Source organism: Cricetulus griseus, chromosome 6 (genome assembly GCF_003668045.3).
Source record: "Cricetulus griseus strain 17A/GY chromosome 6, alternate assembly CriGri-PICRH-1.0, whole genome shotgun sequence".
NCBI classification, from domain to species: domain Eukaryota; kingdom Metazoa; phylum Chordata; class Mammalia; order Rodentia; family Cricetidae; genus Cricetulus; species Cricetulus griseus.
Window position 1 is genome coordinate 48,215,501 of NC_048599.1, and position 21,870 is coordinate 48,237,370.

Here is a 21,870-nt window from a genome sequence, read left to right on the forward strand (position 1 = left end):
TCAGCAACCCCATTCGGGTCAGACCTAGTCAGCAGTTCCAAGGCAGGCCCAGTTGGGATGCTGGCTGCTCCAGCTCCAGCCTTCTCTTTTCACAAATGAAGACACTGAGGCCAGAGTCTGGAGAAATTCAAGAAAGGTGAAGAGACACCAGACTAAAAGGGGCAGAGTAAGCCTGTGTAGGAGAGAGTTTAAGGGCAAGGACTGGAGGGGGAAAGAAAGGATGATGAGGCTGCCTGAAGGAAAAGGGTCACTAGCTCCTGGTGGGTACAGGCAGGCTGCCTGGCCTTCCGACTTCTTCCCATGGGAAGTCAGAGCTCTGAGGCCAGCTGGTAGACCAAGCACTGACTTCAAGACAAGACCTGAGGCCTAGTCTGAAACTAAGGATGGCTTGGAGGATGGTCGGGGGAGGTGCAAAATCAGAGGTGCGAGGTAGTATTGCTGCAAGGTCTTGCGGTTAAAAAACTAAACTTGAATCTTGGAAGTGGCCAACTTCTAGTGGCTCAGAATTGCTCGCCACCGGATCAGAGTCAGAGGGCACACTGTCCAAAGATGTGATCGTGTAAGAAGTAACACCAAGGAAGTGACTAAGAAAGGCAGGATGGGGGTGGGTGACAGGACTTGGATGCCATGCTAAGGCTTGGGTAATAACAGTGAGTGTCCCATATGCTTGAATGCCTTCTGGGACTAACAGACCTTTCCAGCTGGGTTTCATGACATTCTTTCTTCCCCTGGTGCATTGCCTTCCGGTTGGTACCCTAGAGACCTCAGGACAGCACATCCGGCTTCGAGTCATCAAGAAGAAAAAGGTCATTGTCAAGAAGAGAAAGAAGCTAAGGCAGCCCAGTCCTTCAGTGACTTCCAGGCCTTTGGTGACCACTAGCCCAGGAAAGACCCTCACTCTCCCTGAGAAACAAGAACCAGGTATTGCCTTTCACACTCAGGCTCATCTCCTGAGCTGCTCTGGCTACCCTCTATCTGATCTCGTCTCCTTGTTCTGTCCTTACTCCAGGGTGCCCCCCTCTAGGCCTAGAGTCCTTGCGGGTTTCAGATAGCCAGCTCGAGGCCTCCAGCAGCCAGTCTTTTGGTCTTGGACCACACCGAGGACGGCTCAACATCCAGGTCAGCAGCCTTAGGACTTTCTCCTTCTCTTCCCCCATCCTAGCCCTTGTCTGTTGCCCCACCTGGCTTGATCACCATGACCTTGTATCCACAGTCAGGTCTGGAAGACGGTGATCTGTATGATGGGGCTTGGTGTGCTGAGCAACAAGACACCGAGCCTTGGCTTCAGGTGGATGCTAAGAATCCTGTCCGCTTCTCAGGGATTGTTACACAGGGCAGAAATTCTGTGTGGAGGTGAGGGAGGCTGACTCTTAGCCTGGAAGTGATTAGTGGACAGACACAGAAGTACTGCAATGGTACTGCTTGGGCAATATTTCTGTACAATATTTCTCTTTGTCCCCGTGACCAGGTATGACTGGGTCACATCCTATAAGGTCCAGTTCAGCAATGACAGTCAGACCTGGTGGAAGAGTAGGAATCACAGTAGTGGGATGGACATGGTAAGTGACCCAGTAGTGTCTGGGACCAGCCTGTTGGTGCTGGGCTAGTGAGAAAATTCTCTGCAAATAAAAGCAGATACACACTTAAGTTCCAGGAGAATGTTGGGTTTCTTGCAGTGCCAAGGCTCAAATCCAGGACTTTGTGCATTCACAGGGCAGTTATTCACCCAGAACCAGCTCCTTTGGGATATCCCCACTAACTCTACCATGGGATGGATGCTGCAGCTTCCTCCTGGGGAATCCCTCTGACCTTGAGCCTGTGGCTTATTTAATTCTTGCCTGTTCATGGCTCTGTTTTTCCATCTTGTGGACCTCTTTTATACAAGGCAGCAGAATGGGTATGTTGCTCTAATGAGCTGAGACCATGTCAGAAAACACAGCTGCCCAAAGCTGCCTACTGGCAGGAGCTATGGAAATGGGGAGTCCATGTTTGATAGCGTGCACATCTATCTCCAGCTGTACCCACCAGGGAGGGTTGGCTTGTGAGTGTGGGAACCAGAACTCCTTCCCTGGATCTTGGGCCAGTGTCAGGTCTGAGCAGCCTCAGCAAGGACTCCATATCCCCAGGTATTTCCTGCCAATTCAGACCCAGAGACCCCGGTGTTGAACCTCCTGCCAGAGCCTCAGGTGGCTCGCTTCATTCGCCTGCTGCCTCAGACCTGGTTCCAGAGAGGTGCACCTTGCCTCCGGGCAGAGATCCTAGCCTGTCCGGTCTCAGGTGGGCATCTGGGCGAATGCTGTATGGGCAGGGCTTGACTTCAGGGGCATCCTCTACTGTGAACTTAATTTTACCTGGAACTTGCTTCCCACCAGATCCTAATGACCTGTTTCCTGAGGCCCACACACTGGGATCTGCTGACTCTCTGGACTTCCGGCATCACAATTATAAGGCTATGAGGAAGGTCAGATCCAACCCCTGTGACCCAGGAAGGAGGCCTGCCTAGCCCCTCTCCACCAGGGCAAACTGGCTGTGACTACCCATGAGCCTCCTGTTCCTGTGTCCCATTGTTCTTCATTTTTCATGATCCCTAAGCTCTGCTCTAATTGCCCTTGTCATGATACCACCCCTCTCTGTCCCTTCTTTCTGGTCTACTATGCCTTTTCTGGATCAATACCGTGTTGCTCCCATCTGTGTGCACCTCTGGCTCTGTAAGTCCTTCCATGGTTTCTCTTGGTCTGACTTCTGTGTGTAATGGCCTTGTGCTCCCCTCTGCTTCCCAGCTGATGAAACAGGTGAATGAACAATGCCCCAACATCACCCGTATCTACAGCATCGGGAAGAGCCACCAGGGTCTGAAGCTGTATGTGATGGAGATGTCAGACCAGCCTGGGGAGCATGAGCTGGGTACTGTTTGATGGCATGGGAAGAAATGGGCAGAGGGCAGGCTGTGGTGTGTGCTAGCTCTAAGCCTCCATGTGTTTCCAGGAGAGCCTGAGGTCCGCTATGTGGCTGGCATGCATGGGAATGAGGCCCTGGGGCGGGAGTTACTTCTGCTTTTGATGCAGTTCTTATGTCAAGAGTTCCTGCGAGGGGACCCACGAGTGACGCGGCTGCTTACTGAGACACGTATTCACCTATTGCCCTCCATGAATCCTGATGGCTATGAGACTGCCTACCACAGGGTAGGCCACCTGGTGCAAGGGCCTCCCTGTTCCTTCTGCCGTGGTACACAGAGCCTGTTTGACTCGAACAAGGCCCTTTCTTGGCAGGGCTCAGAGCTGGTGGGCTGGGCAGAGGGTCGCTGGACCCACCAGGGCATTGACCTTAACCACAATTTTGCTGACCTCAACACACCACTGTGGTATGCAGAAGATGATGGGCTGGTACCCCACACTGTCCCCAACCATCACCTGCCACTGCCTAATTACTATACACTGCCTAATGCCACTGTGAGTATTTGGGGGCAGTGGTGGAGGGCTGGCAAGGCCCCTTGTCTCTGTGTGCAGCCCATCCTCACCTACCCGTGTCTAGGTGGCTCCTGAAACATGGGCAGTGATCAAATGGATGAAACGCATTCCGTTTGTGCTAAGTGCCAACCTCCATGGGGGTGAACTTGTGGTGTCCTACCCTTTCGACATGACACGGACCCCGTGGGCTGCTCGTGAACTCACCCCCACACCGGATGATGCTGTCTTTCGCTGGCTTAGCACTGTCTATGCTGGCACTAATAGGGTCATGCAAGACACGGATCGCCGACCTTGTCATAGCCAGGACTTCTCCTTGCATGGCAATGTCATTAATGGAGCCGACTGGCACACAGTTCCTGGGAGTATGTGTCTGAGAGTAGAATTAGTCCTGTTTGTAACCACCTATCCCATAATGATCTTTTGTAATATATAGTACTTGTCAATCTTGTCAATCCCTACCCTGAGTGTCTATCAAGAGCACCAGGAGAGTGGGGCTCCTATCCACCCACTTAACACTCCAGTGTCTTTGCTATTCCCAGGCATGAACGACTTCAGCTACCTACACACCAATTGCTTTGAAGTCACTGTGGAGCTGTCCTGTGACAAGTTCCCTCATGAAAAGGAGTTGCCTCAGGAGTGGGAAAACAACAAAGATGCCCTTCTCACTTACCTGGAGCAGGTGGGATCTGAATCCCCAGTTCCTGGCCACCCTGAATTACCCTGGCCAGCCTGCTGCCCAGGAGGTGCACCTTAAGGAACCAGGGCACCAGCAATCTTAATTGGAATCAGATTTCCACTACATTGTGGGCCACGTGTGATATCAGGTTGTCTTGGAATGATCTATGCGAGGAAGTGCACTTTGCTAGTAGAGTGGTTTTAGATGTTATAAACCAATGGAACTAGACTCCAGAGTAACCTAAGGCTAAGGGGTGGTCCCTGGAACTGTCACAAACCTGTCATTGTCAGTATAGCTTTTCTTAGAAAAGACAATGAGATGTAAAAACTGCCTTGGTATAAAATGTTACATCCCTCAGGGGTTAAGATCCCTATGAATGACTTTATAAGAATAGCATCCATGAATTCTACGAAAGACATCTCCCCCGTGTAAAATGGCTCAGTAGGTAAAGGCACCTGCTGCTCAGCCTAACAACCTACTTTAATCCCTAGGATATCCATGGTGGAAGGAGAGAACCAACTCCTTCAAGTTCTCTGACCTTCACACACTTGCCATGGCATGTGTGCACACATATACAAACATAGCCCCACACAAAATAAATGAAAAAATCATTTTTTTAAAAGAGGATTGAATTTCAGATCCCAGAACCCATGCAACAAGCTGAACATCCCATAAATACCTGTAACCCCGGCTCTGAGGTGGGTGGACAAGAATTGCTGAGCCTTGCTGGCTTCCAGCCTTGCCAAGTGTAAGCTCCAGGTTCAAGGACAGACCCCGACTTAAATAGGAGGAGAGTGATAGAGAACCTTGATGCCCTCTTCAGGGACACCTACTTATACACAAGTACAAGCCTAATACAGTACTACCACACTTAGGAAGGCCCAATGTTACACCTTTACAAGATAAGACCAGGTTTAAGTTAGCAATTAGAGATCATTTTAAAATAAATTTATTTTACATCCCAGCTGCAGTTTTCCCTCCCTTTTCTCCTTTTTATTAGAAATTTTCTCACCAAGGATCATAGTAGACCTGGCACCTTATCAGACTTGCAAGGCAACAGCCAGAAAGTTAATGAAGTCACACTGTTACGCAAAGGGGGAAAAAATGTCTCACTCTGTAGCCCAGGATAGTGTCTCAAACTTGAAATCTTACATCCACCTCAAGGTTTTGAAAAACTTTTATACAGACAGATGTGACTCAATGCCTGTAATTCTAGAACTTAGGAAATGGAGGCAGGAGAATCAGGCTCAGGGATAGCCTGGACTACATATTGAGACTTTGCCTTAAAACAAATCTTCATCTGGACGGTTGTGACATATATCTTTAATCCCTACACTTGGGAGGCAGAGGCATGGAGAATTCTGAGTTTGAGGCCAGCCTGGTCTACAGAGTGAGTTTCTGGACAACTAGGGCTACACAGAGAAACCTTGTCTCAGAAAACCAAAACCAAACAAACAAAACCCCACCACCAACATAACAATAAACAACAAAATCCACTCAAAGACTTCTGCTTCACAGGTGCGCATGGGCATTGCAGGAGTTGTACGGGACAAAGACACAGAGCTGGGGATTGCAGATGCTGTCATTGCTGTGGAAGGCATTAACCACGATGTTACAACAGGTGTGTGTGTGTGTGTGGTGGGGGCAGAGGGCGAAACTGGGGGCCTTTCAACTGGTCAGAAGTTGCAGATCCTTGAATCCCATCTAACCTTCTGGCTTCACTTCTGTCAGCCTGGGGTGGAGATTATTGGCGGCTGCTGACTCCTGGGGACTACGTGGTGGCAGCCAGCGCTGAGGGCTACCATACAGTCAAACAACATTGCCGGGTCACCTTTGAGGAGGGCCCTGTTCCCTGCAATTTCTTACTCACCAAGACTCCCAAGCAGAGGCTTCGAGAGCTGCTGGCAGCAGGGGCTAAGGTACCCCCAGACCTTCGGAGGAAGCTAGAGCGGCTGAGGGGACAGAAGAATTAATGCCTTCAGCTGAAAGAGACATCCTTGGACAGGCTGGACCTGTCTAGAACTGAGAGAGGAGTAGGAGGAGGGGAGAAAGGAGAGGAGGGTGGGACAGGGTAGAAAAAGAGGCGCTCTGCTTTATTAAAGCTTCCCGGTGCCTGATATTCCTGTTGTCTGTGTCCCAGGTCCTTCTCCACGTAGGTCTCAGCCTGCCTCTGTGCTCCTATTCTGCATGCACTTGTACACACTAGCACATTATGTACAAAGAAGATACCACCTGAGCCCTTGTACCTGGGGATCAGTAGGGCAACTCATTTCTGCCTGTGATTTTCTGTCATAGGTGCTAGTACATTCCTTAAGCATCTGCTTGGTGTCAAGTGTGCAAGCAGTTAAGAGTGGACGGCATCTGTATCCAGTCTTCTGGGGCTTCCAGTTAGGGGGGAACAGGTAATAAACTATGAGGTATGCCAAGGTGGAAGACAGTTGATTTGGTACTGTAGACAGGGTAGTCATACACATGAGAAGTGCAGCTCTGCAGGGACTTTAAACAGTCAAGGATGCAATAGAGATGGTTTTAGGAATTGAGATGAAGGTGGACCAGACATAGGATATGGATAATGGACTAAAGATCAGTTGAAAGCACTTGAATTTACTTCATCAGCTATTCAGAGACTACCAATAAGTGCTGTTTTCTTCCTACTAAAGGAGGAATTGCGTTGTGAACCTGTGTCTTGCCAAGAAAACAACCCATCACAATGATTGCAGGCAGAAAATTTTAATGCTAGAAGTAGTGTATAAAGGTATTGAAATTACTGAATGAGAGAGGCGGGAAAGGAAATTTTGCCCAGAAAGCAGAAAGTTAATAACCTTTGCTTACTGTTGTTGCTATTTAAAGTTTTATTTTTTTACTATGGGTGCCACATGCACGTATAGATCAGAGGACAATTTCCGGGAGTCAGTTCTCTTCTGCTATGTGGGCCTCAGGAAACAAAGGTCACCACGCTTGTCACCTGCTGAACCATCTTGCCTGTCCCTGCTTTGGTGTTTATAAATCTGTATTTGGTTATGCTGATGCTGAATCTAACTTAAGTGTTAAGGAAATTTGTAAAATGTAGTTAAGCCTTTGGCCCCTGTACAATTCAGAGTAGCAGAAATTTCTCTTCATTGTGTCCCTGAGTTTGGTTTGGTTTTTTGGGGGGAGGGTTGTTTTTACTTCACTGGTTATAACAGAACTCTTAGTTGCAGATGATAGAATCCATCTAGATGGCTTAAGTAAAAAAGAATTGTTAAAAGTTCTTAGTTTATACGATGTCCAAGAGGACTAGGGACCAGACTTCAGTGCTTCCTATTATAAACAACACAGCCAATGTCAAGAAAGACCAGAGGAATGCCAAGCCATTTTATAGGAATATCTTACAGGAACCATCACTCACCATCTGCTTTCCATTGGCATGTGAGATACTAGAGACAAGATGTTAGAAACTTCTTTATCTGTACCAGAAGAACTGAACACTTCAACAACTATGATTATCAGAAAATATGCCATCTCTTGTTGCACAATTTTACACTAGGGCCATAGAATCTCTTTGGTGGTATCTAGGTTATATGATTAATCCCAGGTAAAAATAAGTCTGGGAGACTTAGCTCTTGGCCTTCAACCTTTTACAATGTTGGAAATCAAACTAAAACAAACTTCAAATCAATGTTAAGTGAGGTTCTCTACATGTTGGAAACACTGGAGAGGATTCTGAGTACAATCACTGTATTGTGCAACTTTAGGGAATTCTGTTTTAAAATAAGCCAATACTAGGACTGGAGAAATATCTCAGCATTTACTTTTCTTGCAGAGAACGAAAGTTTTGTTCCCCCTTGCCACATAGTAGCTTACAACTTTCCTTAACTCCATTTATGAGGTACCTGGCACCCTCATCTGGCCTCAAAGGGCACTATGCATTGACACAATACACATACATACATGCAGGCAAAACATTCAAACATCTTTTCTTAAAAACTTAAAATGAGCCAGTAACCCAGAGGCCCACAGAACAACACAGACCACTGCTATTACTCTTGGTTATTCAGCAGACGTAGATGGTAAGGTGATGGGGGATGTCCTTCTGTATGCTGTGAATATGTTTCTCTTACTGGTTGATTTAGCCAGGTGGGAAATCCGAACAAGCACAGAGAAAGGTAATAGACGGAGTCAGAGAAACCTGGGCATCATCAGTAAGCCAAAACTGCATGGAGATACACAGATTAATAGAATGGGTGAATAATTAAGAGAGAGCTAGACAATAAGAAGCCTAAGCAACAGGCCAAACAGTTTATAATTAATAGAAGCCTCTGTTTATTTTGAACTAAACAGCTGCAGGACTGGGCAGGACAGAAACTTCCGTCTACAGTAAGGTCCTATTGCTGAAGACACCACACTCTTTGGTTGTAGGACATACAGAAATCAATTGAACTGACTAAGAAACATCCTCCTTTCTGCTTAGCTTTTATAGTGCTTGTAAGGTGCTATGCAGGTCACTGGGAGAGAAAATACATCAGTGGTTTTACCCAGTACTGGACTCTGCATGATGATAGACAAGATGTGTACTAGTGGCATGACTGTTTGGGTATAGCCAACCACTTCTGATTGGATTAAAGACCTGCTCCACAGGAGGGAATTTTTGCCTGGTACTGTAAACTTGGTCAGAAGCCCTTGGCTGGGAGGTAATAGGCCCTATAGCCAGGCGAACCTACTATCATTGTTTTACAAATAGTCATGTTGAACTGTCTTCTAAATATTGTTTTGTCCATAGATCTGTTTTGCTTTCAACCTTAGTCAAATAAGCTCCTTCTAGCAGTGGGAGGTGGTTAATGCAGAGTATAGCAGGAATAATAAAAATTCGGAGACAGATATTAGGGTTCAAGCTGAATATCAGAGAAGCAAAGCAGCCAAGCCACCAGAGAGCTCTACCAAGGCTGGGGTGATCCTGTCTTTCCTGGGACTGGAAACTGAGACCCTTTGCTTCTTCCTTATATACCTTTTTAGTTCTGGGATCAAAGGCATGAGCTCTGTTACTCGACTAATTCACTCTTGTGTAATTCAGGGTGGCCTTGAACTCACAGAGATCCAGTCTGCCTCTGTCTCCTGAGTCCTGGGATTAAAGGTGTGTACCACCACTGCCTGGCATCTATGACTGACTTGTGTGGCTGGCTTTGCATTCTGACCCCCAGGCAAGCTTTATTAAATCACAAACAATATATGACCAAAGCACACATGAACTCAGTGGCTATGGTTACCTGCACAAGGCCTTCACAACATATAAAATACACAAATAAATTTAATTTTAAAATTTTGCTGGTTGGTGGTGGCACATGCCTTTAATACCAGCACTTGGGAGGCAGAGGCAGGTGAATCTCTGTGAGTTCGAGGCCAGCTGGTCTGCAGAGGGAGTTCCAGGATATCCAGGGCTACACAAAGAAACCCTGTCTTGAAAAATAAAAAAATAAAAGAAAAAGAAAACAAAGTTCTACAACCTCCCAAAGCAATGCATTAACTGGAACTAAGTATTTAAACACATGAGCCTTCGGACTGGCATTTCCCTGTAAATCACAGTGGGTATAGAACTTGGATTTTGCAGGGTAAGAAGAATTCTGAAGACAGATAGTGGTGATATTTGCCCAACAACATGAGCATATTTAGTATAACTGACCTGTACCCTTAAAAATGGCTATGATGAGGTAGGCATGATTTAAAACACCTGCCATCTCAGCTATCTGGGAGGCGAAGGCTGGATTGCACACTGAAAGCCAGCAGCTTAGGGAGAGTCTGACATGAAAATAAAAGAGGCCCTCAGGGGCCGGGTGTTGGTGGCATATGCCTTTAATCCCAGCACTTGGGAAGTAGAGGCAGGTGGATCTCTGTGAGTTCGAGGCCAGCCTGGTCTCTAGAGCGAGTGCCAGGATAGGCTCCAAAGAGAAACCCTGTCTCGAAAAACCAAAAAAAAAAAAAAAAAAAAAAAAAAAAAAAAAAAAGGAAGCACTAGGGAAGTAGTTCAGTAACATGGTACCTGCCTATCACCAACAAGGCATCAAATTAAATTCCTGCTACTTCAAGGAAGAATAATAAAATAAAGTTAAGCTGGTAAGTTCTATGGCAAGAACGTTTTACCACAATTAAATTTGTTTGTTTATTTTCTCTGTGTAACAGCCCTGACTGTCTTGGAATTTGCTTTGTAGACCAGGCTGGCCTCAAACTCACAGAAATCTGCCTACCTCTGCCTCCCAAGTGCTGAGATTAAAGGTGTGTGCCACCACTGCCCAGCCCCACAATTAATTTTTAAGTTACTTATTTTTATGTGCATGCGTGTTTTGCTGTGTGTATGTCTGCGCCACACAGTGCCTGTAGAAGCCGGAAGGGGTTTCTGGAGTCACATCCCCTGGGACTAGAGATGCAGTTAATGGGGAGCCATCTCTTCAGCCACTCTTTCTGACAGGTATGCTGCTCAGAGCGGCCTTTAATTCCCGATCCTCCTGCCTCTACCTCCCAAGGGCTGAGATTACAGGCAACACCACCATAACTGGCCTTGTATGATTCCTTTGATGTGAAATGTTCCGTGTAGGTGAATCAGAAGATACAGAAAACAAATGACTGTGTAGTGGTGGACACAACTAGGAGAAGTCTTAGAACAAAATAAATAAGGTTTTGTGTATGTTTTTGTGGCTACATTTTTTTCTTTCCCGGTTCTAAAACTGAATGTGTTGATAGTGATATATATATATATATATATATATATATATATATATATATATATATATATATGCCTCTACAACTATATTGGAAGCCACTGAACTGTATTATTGAAATGAATGAATTATAAAGTTGTGAATTTTATTTTAAAGCTGTTACAAAAAGTCTACATTGGAAAATATAGAGTACGTAAAAAATAGTTTGTATGACAAGAGCCCAGAGGAGATACCGAAGGAGCCCAGCAGTGGAAGGTCAGAGTTCCTGCATATCATGAAAGTTAGACAGACCCTGGTACACTGTTGAATGGCATTACAGTCCCCATGGTAACCACTGAGAAAGTGACTCAAAGGAAATAGTAAAGGGAGAGTTGGGAACTTAGATGACACAGAAGAAAAAAAATTTAAACTTCCTTATTGAATCTTTGGGGGTTTCATATCATGCACCCCAATTCTGTTCTCCCCCTGTACTCTCTTATATTCCCCTCTCATCCCTGTTGCATCCTCTCACCACAAAAGGAAACCAAACAAAGTAAGCAAGCAAGCAAATAAAAGCAATAACAATAAAAAAAAAAAGAAAGAAAAAGCCCATTAAACCAAAACGGAACAAAAACCACACTGGAAACAGCAAAATCTCTATTTCTTCTCTCTTGCCTCTTTACCACCTCTTCATCCATCTTGATGGCACTGGGGCCCCAGTGTATCCCATCAACTTGACTGGCAACTGTCCATTTCAATAAGTCATTGGTCTGGTTCAAGGCCTCTGGTTTTTGGTACACCACCCTCACTGGGTGGTCACCGGAGCTCTTCTGGGGTATCCTGTGTCCTGGAGGTCCTGTCGGTATCCTTCTGCATCACCAGTCAGCTCTCGAAGGACCTAGATGTGGTTGATGCTAGGGCGGGTCAACCCAAGGCCCAGTTGTGGGACTGAGTATTAGCCAGTCAGGTCAGATGGAGCCATTGGGGCCACCCTCCTCAGGTGTGGTGGTGGAGTCAGCTCCCCAACATGCATGCCCTCTGGGTAGGTTCATCTTCACCTGTGGTGAAGGGTGGGGGCCTCTATGTGACCAATAGCGACAGTGTAGAACCTGTACTTCAGGTCAAACCCCCAGCCACGGCAGGATTCTGGACCGCAACATGGTCCTTAGCAGCAGCTGGGTCTGGATGTCACCACTGGCCCCAGTGGCAGTATGGCCCTGAGACACTAACTTGGCCCTTGATCTTGGATGTCTGTATGGCCTTCGATGGTAGCAAGAGTATCGGACATCAGCACAGACCCTGGCTGCAGTTGGGCCACGGACCCTGGGCAGCAGCTCCGGCCCAGACATCGCCATATCATTGAGTAGCATCACAGGTCACTCAGATATGGATGCATCCCGGTCCTCAGTCACTAAGCCAAACGCAGGTTGCTGGTTAAGAAAAAAAATTTAACACACGAGGAGTTAGAGAAAATTAACAGCAAAGTGGTATGTGCAAATCTCACATCAGTTTAAATGAGTGGATCTCATCCTCTAATTACATAGCAAAAATCAACACCGTGAATTAAATAAAACACACTGTAGCTGGAGAGATGGTCCAGTAGTTAAAAGCAATGTTGCTCTTCCAAAGGTCCTGGGTTCAGTTCCAAACACCCATATGGCAGCTCACAACAGTAAGTTCAAGACATTCCAATGTCCTCTTCTGGCCTTTGTAGGCACACACATGGTGCACAGACATACATGTAGGCAAAAATACCTTACACATAAAACAATTTTAAGAAACACATTGTGGGAGTGATTTTTCTGAGAAATGCTGTTTAAAGTTTGCCTTTACAAATCAAATGTTCATCAACCTGTGGCCAAGTTAATGCTGTGCTTTGAGACCAATAGAGCCCTGCACTCCTTCTGTTGACATACTGCATACTCAGCCTGTTTAGAATTAACTGACCTTTAAGAACAACAATGCAATCAATCTTATTATACTTTGGATTTCTAATGTAATTAACTCCTACAAGCTCCATTAAATACATAGCTTTGATTTTTACTATATTCCCTATTTTTTTTTGTGATCCATTCTTGCTCCTGACTCAGAACAATGCATGCTTGCTTAAGATGTGGTGACTAGACCTAAGACCATTTGCTGGAAGCCATGAAGCACTGAAAACAACTCCTCCCACAAATGTTGAAAGCAACAAGTGGACACAGATTGATAACATCTGATTGTGGCTTTCTGAGTCAATAGGTTTGGAAAAACAATTTCTCAGACGCCTGAAAAAGTTCCCCGTTCTTTCTGTGTGTTTATTCGAAGTATTATTCTCAAGAAATAAATATTAATGCATTTTTTTCTGCTTGAGGGAGAAATGCATTTTTCTAATTTGTATAGAGATTTCATATGCACTGTGCTCAAAATGGAACCTATTGGAAATCAACAGAGAACATGACGAAGGTGATCTAAGCCTGTGTTATATATCTCAAGCTCTATACTTACTGCAAAAGACCATAGCCTCAAAAAAAAAAAACAAAAACAAAAACAAACAAACAAAAACACCATAGACTCCAACTTTAATTTGAAACCACTACCTACTAAAGTCTGCATACAGGAAGGCTTGGGGAAGCACAACTAATATACTGACCTGGCTCCTCAGGGTTTTGTGAAGATATAGATGTTTTAAATATCATATCTTTACAAGAAATTCAAGTATGTGGAAGTAGGTTGCTAATTCTGATCAAGCCAGAAGGGGTCACTTTGCAAACAGTGTTCCCGTGGTTGGGAAAAATGGGAAGTTTTGCTCATTCCTGTTAGTTTGTTGAGCTCATTGATTTTTTTTTGTTTTGTTTTTCAGAGACAAGGTTTCTTTGTAGCTTTAGAGTCTGTCCTGGAACTCCCTCTGTAGACCAGGCTGGCCTTGAACTCACATAGATACACACAGATCCACCCGTCTCAGCCTCCCGAGTGCTGGGATTAATTGAATTTAATTTTGGTTTGTTTATACCCTTCATTTCATTGTTGAAACTATGATTATTAGTATTAATTTTATTACTTTTTATAGTTGAACTTTATCATAACTGTATTTTTCAGTTCTAATGTTTTAATTAGCTTTCTCATATCTCTGCTCTCACTATCTTTGGTAAGGCTGTTTTCATTTTGCTTTGAGTGTATTCATACCCATTTGTCAATCATTTTAAAATAGTCTCTGTTAATTATATTAATTTTGTGTTGTATCCAAGGTCTTTTTTAAAGATTTATTTATTATTTATTATGTATACAGTGTTCTGTCTGCAGCCCAGAAGAGGGCACCAGATTTCATTACAAATGGTTGTGAGCCACCATGCGGTTGCTGGGAATTGAATTCAGGAACCCTGGAAGAGCAGCCAGAGCTCTTAACTACTGAGCCATCTCTCCAGCTCCTCCAAGGTCTTTTTTTTTATTTAAAAATTTTTTTTATTTGTTTTGAGACAGGGCTTTCCTATGTCTGCCTGGCCTGGAACTTGATATATAGACCAGGCTGGCCTCAAACTCACAGTGGTGCCCTGCCTCTGTCTCCTGAGTGTTGGGATTAAAAACCTGTGCCCCCATTTCTGACAACTTTATATTATAACTAGCTTTTTTACTGGTGCCTATCATTGTTGGGTGGGGGTGGGGGTGGAGGTGGGGGTGCTTTGTCATATGGAGGTAGAAAATCCAGGTTCTCCACATGACCAAGGCTGTTTCCTAAAGAGCTGTTTCTTTTTACTGATAGGCAAGGGTAGGGAGTCTGGCTCTAACTGTGATCTCTGTGACACCTTGGTGTCAGGGAAGGGGTACCTTTGGGCTATGGTCCTGACCTTTCACTAGGTTTCTGGAGATACCAACCCCAAAGGTAGGCTGAGCAGCACTTTGTGGCTGCTGAGTAGGTGTGGAAATGCTGGTTTCTTATGTGGTCTTCACTGAGAAATCAGGAGACAGTGGGAGTAGGGGGAGGCTTCACTGGATGAACATCACAGGTCTTTACTAGTCTTACCTAATTCTGCTCCCTGTGACTTCAGGATGGTGAAAAATGGTGCTTTCTACCTGGCCTTTGCTGGTGTAGCCAGAAACATGACAGTTTTGTCTGTGGAGTTACAGGAGTAATATCTAATTCCTCTCTCTAGGGTTTGTCTCAGAACCCTTCCTTCTCCATTAGTTCCCTGCTTAGGGCTTCTTTTTCAGCACTTACCCTCCCAGAGCATGCTGTCTTTGTCCCCAGGGCCCCCCTTCACCTCCTTTCTGTCATCATTTCTATTAATCAGTGGTACCTAGAGCTGCCTAAAAGAGACTGCTAATGAAGATCACTGTCCCAGCAGTATAGAGGAAGAAATAGAGCAGGTTCCATTGTTTTGCTTTTGTTTTGCTTTGTTGTTTTTGAGTATCCAAGGACCAGGAGAACAAAACTTGATGTCAAGAGACTCCAGTGAGACTAGGGGGACAGTAAGATCATCATCCCTCATCCTACCCTGGAGATTGGCAGAGGGTCACCTGACCTAGAAGGCATGGGAGAAAGGAAAGGGAACTCGTGTGATGGAGGACAAACTTTTGACCAGTTTTTAGCGATATCTGTAGCAACCAAAGATATGGTTCAACAGAACTAATGGAGGCACTGCTAGGTGGTTTTATCAGTTTGAAAACAAACCTAGACAAATATGGGAAGAGGGAAACTTAACTGAGAAAATGTCCTTATAAGATTTCTGGTGGGGCATTTTCTTCAGTGTGGGAGGGTCCAGCTCACTGTGGGCAATGACACCTCTGGGCTAATGGTCCTGAATGCTATCTGAAAGTAGGCTAAAGGGGGCTGGAAAGATGGCTCAGAGGTTAAGAGCACCGACTGCTCTTCCAGAAGTCCTGAGTTCAATTCCCAGCAACCACATGGTGGCTCACAACCATCTGTAATGGGATCTGGTGCCCTCTTCTGGCCTGCACTGTATACATGATAAATAAATAAATCTTTTAAAAAATAATAATTATTAAACTGTTGGCCCATAGCTAGTGCTTCGTATTGGCTAGCTCTGTCTTAATTATTAACCTATAACTAGTAATCTGTGTATTTCTACATGGTCTTATCTTACCGGAGAACAGCTGGCATGTCCTATCCTCTCAGTCCCTCCATGGTGTCTCCTGCCTACCTTTCCCAGAATTCTCCTCATCTCCTAGCCTCACCTATCTTTCTGCCTCTACTGGCTATTGACCAAGCTGCATTTTATTCATCACCCAATAAGAGAAACATATATACAGAAGGACATCCCCCACCATTTCTGTACGATTATTTGGGAGCTGGCTGGTGAGACAGAAAAATCTGCCCACACTCGGTGATGGAATGTGACCTGGGAATTGTAAGCTGAAGCAAACCCTTTCTTTCCCAAGTTTGTATTTGTTGACAGAAATAGAACTAAAACAGTATTATTGTCCTTCTGAAAACTGACAATTGTTGAGTCAAGTGCTTACTTGCTATCTGTGTCCACTTCTGTGGCAGTGCTCTGCCAGCCTCCTCTGACATGGGAGGATGCATAATCCGTGCCTTCCAATGGCCTAGGACACATCCTATAAACTTCACTTGTAGAAGCGGAGTCTTCACTACTCAAGAAGTGGAGATGGCTTAAGGGAAGGCCTGACCCCTTTTCCTGGAGACACTAGCCAGATGGGCACAGTGTCTCCTCCAGATCATCTTTGCCAACTGTTCAGTTGCAGCTTCCAGCTAGCCCCTGCACAAGCTGGAAAACCCCATCTGCCCTACTTCCTCCAACCACTCCTGCATTGGAAAACCTCTGAGCAAAGGAATGACACCCAAGTGGCTGCTCAGAGAACTAGCTTTTGTTTGTTTGTTTTTGTTGTTTTTTTTTGGCTTTTTTAAAAGTTTTTCGAGACAGGGTTTCTCTGTGTAGCTTTGGAGCCTATCCTATCCTGGCGCTCGCTCTGGAGACCAGGCTGGCCTTGAGCTCACAGAGATCCGCCTGCCTCTGCCTCCCCAGCGCTGGGATTAAAGGTGTGCGCCACCAACGCCCGGCCGAGAATTAGCTTTTGACCACAATTGGGCACAGTCCCAGCTCCTGGCTGGCACATCATCACCCCTCGACTAAGGTCTATAAACCCTCCCTGCCTTAGCTTGGGGGCAGGACTTCTTTGGCTTTGTTCTCTGAGATCAGTGAACCCACCTGGGAGATGCTTTTTTCTTAATAGGCCCGTTGCTTTTCTTGTAATCCAGCTTAATCTGGTTTACTGCACCAGTGGGGGAATTTATTATCTGGGGAAAAAAATATTTCACCAACCACTATACTCATCCTCCATTTTGGTGAGTGCTGGCTACTAACCTTTTACATAGTTGTTTCCTTCTCCCAAGTATCTTTTCACAGAGGAGACTCCACTGTGGTACCTTACGGCCTCCGGAGCTTGGATGGTGTTAGAATTCCATGGAGATGACATTATGCCAAAAACACCCCCTGCCCTTTCTCGTCTTCTTCCAGAGAGAACTTTCATGCACATCCAAATGTCTTCAGGCTCTGCTTCTAGGGTGTCCTACCTCAGATTACAGTGCATGCTGAATAAATTATGGATGTAATGGCAAGTTAACACCATCACATGGACTATGTGGAGGGAAGGAAGGCCTTGATGGCTCTTTCTCCTGCTACTGCAAACCCATATCTGGCACACACTTCTCCCCACATTTTTGATTCTGAGCTGCTTCGAGGGGAATTGGAGTTCTGTCAACCTTAAGTGCATTGATAGGCTCTTCAGTTTTCAGGCAATACCAACATTACCTCACTCCACAAGGGCTCAGAGAGATGTCTGACAGCTTTTGGTAAATGCTTCTGGTCTGGCCTGATTCTGCAGGACTCCATGCTGGGGAAACAGTGGGAGACCTACTGACAGGCCTGCCAAGTTTGGGCATTTTCAGCAGCTCCTCCACCACATTTCAACAGTAACCAGTTTGTCTTGGCAAGGTGAACCTCTAGGCCTAGCTTCTTAAGAAGGGCTCCAGGAATGGCCCAAAGAAACCAGTTTTTACCACAGAAACCAACACTGGTTGGATTTGAATAAATACTAGTCCAAAAATGGCTGGGTCTTCCCTATCCTCCTGAGAGTGAAGTTGGTTGTGGGTAAGGACAGGGAGCAGGCTCATGATAGCTAACAGGGCTCCATACAGCCTGAGGTTGCCGCCACCCCTAGCCAAGGATGCACTGAGACAGGTTTCATTCTCGGGCTGGCAGAAGGGAGAGAAAAAGCTTTGGAGAATAAGATGCTAAAATGCTGGGCCCTGAGTCTGGAGAGATGGGTCAGTGTTAAGAGTGAATACTGCTGTTTCAGAGGACCTGAGTTCAGTTTCTAGTACCCATGTTGCAGGTGGCCTGTAACTCCCTTCCCAGGGTCATCCAACACTTCTAGCCTCCTCAGATACACGCACACACATGCACACATGCACACATACATGCATGCATGCATACACACACACACACACACACACACACACTTTTACACATGAGCATAGAGTTAAAAGTAAAACCTCAATGAACAGCAAATCTGCTATTTGATGGCATTTTCCCTTCCCTCTTTAAATGCTTGGTTCCTTTGCTGTCAATGAACAGAGCAATCAAAAGGAAAGAAGCCCAAAACAGTCTTGTTCTGTTACTCCCTGCTGGGAAGCCTCAGCTTCGCCTTTGTAGTCAGGAAGTCTATTCCATTCTATCTCCAGCTGGAATCTCTGTACTCAAAACCCTCCCACTCATCCTCACCCAAGTAGTTCCTGTAGCTGCAAACCCAGAACCCCTCCTCCCAACCCCTTCCCCCTGGTGCTGACACCCTATTAGAGTAAGGTGAGGCGCTTGGACACCTTTGGCATCAAGTAGATACAGGTGCTTCTAGGCAGGTCACCCACTGGGTCTTTTCTGGATCTTCAACAGAGAGGACCCAGCGCTGTGGACCCTAGCTGGGTTAGAAACACACAGTTAGAATAGGGTGGTAAAAAGATGAGTCATAGGGAGGTTGAATGACCATGAGTAATTTGTTCTCATATTTTCTCCTCCCTGAATCCCAGGAGGTACCAGAAGCTACAATGGAAAGAAAAAAATCGATATGGCATGTAGATTTCTGCATTTTTGCTTCCCAGAAGTCATAGAAATACATATTTTTATGTGCCGAGAAGTAAGAAGGACAAGAGTAGAAGAGAGAGAGAAAGAGAGTGGGGCTGCATATTAGCAATTAATACACCCGGGCAGAGGACATGTAGCAGTCCACCCTTAAACCTGTCATTCAGCAGTTAATACAATGGTTTGAAGTTAGAAGTATAACTAGTGTGATTCAGCACATTAACAAAATAATGCAGAAGATCACTTGATCATGTTAGGATATGCAGAAAAGTATTTTGAAACAACTGGAATTCAGTCACAAGTTTTAATTAAAGAATTAGATTTAATGATAACTATAAACCAAACATGATACTTAGTGGTGAAACGCTAAAGTCTGCCATCCAGGATCAAGAATAAAGATGTTCACTGTCCCTAACTTTTATTCACCATCAAACTGAAGATTCTAAGCAGAACATTTAGACATAAAATAAAAACAGCAAGTGACATTTATAGATGAAATAGTCATATACTTTAAAAGATACATACTTAAGACAATCTATTGGTAAAATATTACAGTTTGAAATGTGCTGCTGGATATAAAGATATTATTTTTAAAAATCAGTTGTGCTTCTAAGTGACATTCACTTAATTATTTATAACAAATACTTAGATAATAAAATGTACAATTATATAAAATACTTTAAAAGATATGCAAGATGAGAAGTCTTTAAAATATTTTTAAATTTATTTATTTTTGAGATTGTAATAGAATTACATAATCTTCCTCTTCCCTTTCCTCCTTCCAAACCCTCCCATATAACCTTCCTTTCTCTCCTTCATATTCACGGCTTCTTTTTCATCAATTGTTTTTTATGTACATATATGTATAGATATATTCCTAAATATATCAATACAACCTGCTCAGTCTATATAACGTTCCTTGTGTGTATGTTCCTTGCCCTTATACTCCTAGATAAGTGTAGTTCTTACCCCTCATCAAGGAAACTTCTCTTTGCTGCAGAGACCATTACAGAAAACTGCACCAATCAAGATGCAGAGTTGTGGGTCACATGCCAATACAACTCTTGCACCTAGTAACATTCCAGAAAAAGGGACAGGAAGACTGTAGGAGCCAGAGGATGCCACAGTTTGCCGTGAGATTGTGTGTCCTGGGAATGTCAGAAGCCGCACCTTCACTGACAAGTTTTAAAAGCGTGAAATCAACAGAGAGCTACAGAAAAAAATATTCCTAGGTCTAAGTACTGCATTAATTAATTAAAAAATAATTTAACCTCAATGAAAGTCCAGCAGTTTTTTAAAAATAGTAATAAACTAATTGTTAATTTAACATGGTCCTCTGTATGGCAACACACACTTGTCACCCTAGAACTTGGACTGAGGCAGAAGTATCAGAAGCTCAGAATCAGACATTAAAACCTCTCAGATAGGAAACTATGTTGGATATCTTGCTGCATTTGTTGACTGGTTTTATGCCAACTTAATACAAGCTATATCCACTTGGAAAGAGGGAACCTCAATAAACAAAATGCCACCATCAGACTGGCCTGTGAGGAAGCCTGTAAATTTTCGTGACTGATGTGGGCAGCATCATCCACTGGGCGTGGTCCTGGGTGCTTATAAGAAAGCAGGCTGAGCAAGCGTGAGAACAGGCCAGTTAGCATCACTCCTCTATAGTTTCTGTATCAGGTCCTGTCTTCAAGTTTCTGCCTTGAGTTCCTACCCTGACTTCCCTGGATGATGGACTATAAGCTATAAGTTGTAAGACCAAGTTGCTTTTGGTCATGGTGTTTATCATAGCAATAGAAATTCTAAGACATTGTAGTACATAGAAAACCTTGCTGTATGTCTAAAGTTGTTGAGATACTGTGGTATTGTTTGACAGACAAAATGATCAATAAATCAGAATAGAGAATATAAAATAGGCGATTGTATAGACAATTGATTTGTGATTTTTGATCTCCACTGCAGAGAGATGGGGGAAAGAGAAAGCTTAACCAATAGAGCTGGGCAACAGCTATTTATTTAAAAAATGAATACATTTGATCCTTTGGTCACCATAACACAGAAATCGAATCTAACTGGGTATGGTGGTGCACCCCTTTCATCCCAGTACTCAGAGGCAGGCAGATCTCTGAGGCCACTCTGGGGAGTGTATTGAGATCCTTAAAAAAAAAAAAAAAAAGACAAACCAAAAAACCAACTAAACAAACACAGCTAATAATGGCACTGAAGAGAAAGGGAGCGTGGAAGAGCTGAGAGGTAGACTCTAGGATCCACATTTGTGGTTCATGCCACACATTGATCAGGCTCTCATATTGATGGTCTTCTTATAAACGTCAGACTTCTAGGCTCATCCTGTCCCATCATCCACTGGCTGTGGCTATCACCACTGAGGTGATAGCAGAAAGCAGAAGCTTGTAGGTAAAAATGCAAAGGCATGCATGGACTGGGGGACAGTGGCTACTCCAGGCAAAGGAGCAAGACCAGAAAATCACAAACCCTGAAAAGTCTCTTTTCTAGGGAAAAAAGATGCTGTAGACTGTGACTGTTTCCTATGTGGAAAAACCATCTTTTAGAAGCTAGACCTCCATCTATGTGAACCACCTCAAAATGTGTTTAATACTTGTGTCTTCACACAAACACACAATTAATCAGTCAACAAATAAATATAACAAGGAATCAAAAATAAACTGTGTGTCAGGCTGGTAAGATGGCACAATGGGTAAAAGCACTTCCATGTATCCCCAGATTCCACCATGGAAGGAGAAAAGAGACTTTTGAAAATTAGTTCTGATCTTTGACACCACACTCATACTGTGACACACACACACACACACACACAAATAATAATAATAAAATTTTATTCTAAATTTAAAAATTGTTTGCGTCAGTGGGTAACAGAACTCGGAGGTCACTCTGGCAAAAGGATGCTTATCTTTCTTCAGAGGAATGAGACAATTGTTTCA

The 21,870-nt window shown here is 44.4% G+C and overlaps 1 protein-coding gene across 1 annotated transcript; it reads left to right on the plus strand.

Annotated features, from left to right (window-relative positions):
* Positions 1-632: 632 nt before the first annotated feature.
* On the plus strand, positions 633-6,262 carry Cpxm1 (carboxypeptidase X, M14 family member 1). Its single transcript, XM_035446913.1, has 13 exons — positions 633-921; positions 1,010-1,119; positions 1,214-1,353; positions 1,469-1,559; positions 2,127-2,277; positions 2,373-2,461; positions 2,781-2,904; positions 2,986-3,182; positions 3,270-3,449; positions 3,532-3,829; positions 4,007-4,146; positions 5,662-5,764; positions 5,875-6,262. Exons 1-13 carry the CDS (start codon positions 672-674, stop codon positions 6,114-6,116), a joined length of 2,115 nt encoding a protein of 704 aa, XP_035302804.1. The 5' UTR covers positions 633-671; the 3' UTR covers positions 6,117-6,262.
* Positions 6,263-21,870: the final 15,608 nt, after the last annotated feature.

Excerpts from the sequence above, each read along its gene's own strand:
- Cpxm1 (XM_035446913.1), top strand. The coding sequence starts at position 672 with ATGCCTTCTGGGACTAACAGACCTTTCCAGCTGGGTTTCATGACATTC. Across the intron at positions 1,120-1,213 it reads GAGGACGGCTCAACATCCAG|TCAGGTCTGGAAGACGGTGA; the intron begins GTCAGCAGCCTT and ends TTGTATCCACAG. Across the intron at positions 4,147-5,661 it reads TTCTCACTTACCTGGAGCAG|GTGCGCATGGGCATTGCAGG; the intron begins GTGGGATCTGAA and ends TCTGCTTCACAG.